This window comes from Equus asinus, chromosome 22 (genome assembly GCF_041296235.1).
Source record: "Equus asinus isolate D_3611 breed Donkey chromosome 22, EquAss-T2T_v2, whole genome shotgun sequence".
Taxonomy (NCBI): domain Eukaryota; kingdom Metazoa; phylum Chordata; class Mammalia; order Perissodactyla; family Equidae; genus Equus; species Equus asinus.
The window spans coordinates 56639971-56643754 of NC_091811.1; the positions used below are offsets into that span (position 1 = coordinate 56639971).

The following is a 3784-nucleotide window of genomic DNA, read 5'->3' on the forward strand; positions in this document are numbered from 1 at the left end:
TAGCAAGTGAAATATCTTATCAATGTTTATAAAGAAATTCCGACATTGCTGGGGGCCATTTTATGTTCCTGAAAAAAAACCTCAAACACAATTTCGCTTTCAAAATAATTATTGAAAAGGCTGTAATTTAAAAAGTTGTGCAACGAAGGGGGAGTCACAAAGACACAAGGAATGTATTTTAATGGAATGAAAAGTATGTTAAACAAATACGCCTGTAAACTCCTAGAAAAAAGAAAGAGAAAAACAAGGATAACAGAGAGGCTATTCCGATTAGAAGGAGTTACTCAAAATTCGTACTTATATTTTAAATTTCCCCTCACTGTGCCTCTAATTCATGACACTACATGTTTAGAATTGTTCGTGAAGAATAGAGTCTTCCTCGCCATGTCCAGGAAGGCTCGCTTGACTTGCTGATTCCTCAGGCTGTAAATAAAGGGGTTCAGCATGGGGGCCACTGAGGTGTTTAGCACAGCAATTCCCTTGCTCAAAGACACTCTGTCTTTTGCTGATGGATTAATGTACATGAAAATGCAGCTGCCATAAGAGATGGAGATGACAATCACGTGGGAAGAACACGTGGAAAAAGCCTTTGTCCTCTGACTAGTAGAAGGAATTCTCAAAATAGTTCTGATGATATATATGTAAGAGAGAAATATCAATGCCAAAGTGAACATTAGAGTAAACACAGCATAGGAAAACCCCATTGTCTCTAGGAGTTTTGTGTCTGAACAAGAAAGGTGTAGTAAGGGAAAATAATCACAAGTAAAATGGTCTATAACATTGGACTTACAGTAATCGAGCTGTATGAATAGCATGAGTGATGGGAATATGATTAAGAACGAAGCCAGCCAGGAAGCAAAGACAAGGAGTGTGCAGACTCTCCGATTCATGATGGTCATGTAATGCAGAGGCTTGCAGATGGCAATATAACGGTCATAGGACATGGCAGCCAGAAGGTAAAATTCAGTGACTCCCAAGAGAATGAAAAAAAATAACTGAACCATGCAATCGTTAAAAGAAATGCTTTTATCTCCTGAAATAATGGTGCTCAGGAACTTGGGTATACTGACACTCGTGAATGTAACCTCTAACAAAGAAAAGTTTCTGAGGAAGAAATACATGGGGGTCTGGAGGTGGGAAGCCAGCAGGGTGAGGGTGATGATGGTCAGGTTCCCAGTGATGCTGAGCATGTAGGAGATGAGCAGAAAGACAAAGATCACCACCTGGAGCTGTGGGTCATCTGACAGTCCCAGGAGGATGAACCCTGTTATTTCTGTCTGGTTTCTCATTCTTCAGTTACGTATTTGTTCGTCTCCTGCCAGACCTATGGGGAAAAGTACAAAGAACAAACTTGAAGAGTGGTGTAACATATCCAAGAGCGGAGCTGTAATATGGCAGAAATATGTCATTTCAACTTCAGGGGAAATTTAAAGCAGATTGATAATGGCAATGATCTGATTTCCTGTTTTATAGGTGAAAACTTTTGTTCGAGGTAGCTTTAAAAGAAGTTATTATCACAATGCTTGAAGTGATTCAGCAAGAATTTGTTCCCAGACTTTCCTGACTCCAAATATTACATGTGAACGCTCAGAGACTTGCCCAGGATTTTCCTTCCCAATGAGAACCCCCTTTGTGCTATTGCTCCAACTGCTATACAACTTTCTCAGTCAATATAAAAGTTCAATTACATTGAGAGTTCTCAAAAGTGGGAAAGACGCTTTATTATTTAAGTGACTGTTCTGTCCTCAGCCATCTATCCACTTTTGCTAACACTCAGCTTTTCCAAATCCTACTACTACCTTGTTGGAAGCCAGAAATGCTAAAGTCATTGCCATGAGTAATTTCAGATGTTGAGATAGAGGGGAGAAAGAGGTGGAAAATCATTTAAGCTGGAAGAGCTTAAAATTGAGGTTGAGGGGATGGCCCCTTGGCCAAGTGGTTATGTTTTTGCATTCTACTTTCACAGCCCAGGGTTCACCGGTTCAGATCCTGGGCATGGACTTACACACTGCTCATCAAGCCATGCTGTGGTGGCATCCCACACAGAAGACCTAGAGTGACTTACAACTAGGATAACCAGCTATGTACTGGGGCTTTGGGGAGAAAAAAGAAAAAAAAAAGGAAGATTGGCAACAGATATTAGCTCAGGGCCAATCTTCTTCACAAACACACAGAAAAATGTTGATGTGGACTACATCCGAAACCCTGTCAATATTTTATGACATTTCAGCCTACCTCTGTGCTATTTTTATGACCTTTATTTTTATGTTACTTATCACCTTTCTATTTAAATAACTATTATTATTATTATTATTATATTGAAGAATTCCCTCAGTTAAAGACTTAGATAAATGCTCTCAAAGGAATCTAGGAAAACGGTATCATGTCTTTATTTGTACATGTTTTTAAAATAGTAAGTTTTAAGTTTTCTTTGTTAAAAATAAAATTTAAATGGTACTACCATAGATATTTCCATAAGGAAGAGTGAGGATATCTAGTTTGAATCCAAGCCACTTACTACCTTGCAAATCTCTTAGTTCTTCTGTGCTTCATCTATAAATGCAAAGTTTATTCCTCTGCAGACAAGCCTGTCACATAAAGTTATTGTGAGCATTAAATGTCTGAATATATGTGAAGCATTTAGAAAAATGATGAAAATTTAATAAAAGCCTTATAAGGCTTTGTTCAAGGGAGAAAACGTTCCCTAACCACTGAGCTGAAAACCTTAGGATTAAGGTGGTTTCCTCTGTTAAAAGGTATGTCTAAGATAAATAGTAATGAATAAATTTAGAACAAAGAAAATCGCATAGAAATAATGACAACAACAAAAATCAGGCGGAATCACCTGCTTGTACAATAACTTTCAGGCATTTTAGGCAAGTGAATCTTAGCCTTGTTCTTGCACTTTGTGTCCACGGTGACCTCTCCCACCATGGTGTATCTGCCTTCTCCACCACGTCGTCCCCCCATCCTACCCCCACACACAATCAACAACTCTCATCTTCGGGTAGGATTTGATCACCATATTTGAGGCAAGCTAGATATTTGCAGCATGTCAACATGGCTACCAGTGGCCACTTTATTTCTCTGCCCCTCATTAGTAATAGTAACTTTTCTGGGAAGGATTGTGAAGCTTTCATTAAATAAAATTTATCTATGTAACTGGCACTGTGGGCAGCAGATTTCAATGACACCCAAAAATCACTTCTTTTTATCATTCCTCTAACACTAGGTTTAATGCTCATTGTATGAGCTCTATAGGAATCTCATACTTGTTCTTCCCAGCTCACCACACCCTGTGCTGAAATCTCCTGTGAACTCCTCCACTGCTCTGTGCATTTCTGAAAGTTGGGACAGAGTCTCACCTTCAAAGCTATTGCAATGTAATCCAGTGCCTTGCATAATCATAGTAGGTTTAAAATACATGTCTAATAGGTTAAATAATGTTGAGTTTGTCATTGAATCATACACCACCATCAGGTGCAATTCTCTATGTTATGCCAAATTCTAGGCTGTACATTATGTAGTTTGTCTTGTTTTACAAGATGTATTTTCCTAATTTACCTACTTTTTGAGATATATTTATCTACTTGGCCTAAATTTCCTGTGTTAAGTAAATTTATAACAAAAGCATGTAAAGGAAGCTAAATATTTTAATATATAATTTAAAAGAAAACTTCATAAAACATCATTTCAAAATTACTTTTCTTAAATTTCTTCACAATTCATCCTTTTGAATAACCTTCCTCCTGCTCGGTGCCATCACTCTTCCTTCATCAGGGTC

The 3784-nt window shown here is 38.0% G+C and overlaps 1 protein-coding gene across 1 annotated transcript; it reads right to left on the reverse strand.

The window, feature by feature from the left end:
- Positions 1 to 332: 332 nt before the first annotated feature.
- LOC106828538 (olfactory receptor 6C1-like) lies at positions 333 to 1289 on the reverse strand. The gene has a single exon (XM_014837125.2). It carries the CDS (start codon positions 1287 to 1289, stop codon positions 333 to 335), a length of 957 nt encoding a protein of 318 aa, XP_014692611.2.
- Between the last annotated feature and the right edge of the window lie 2495 nt (positions 1290 to 3784).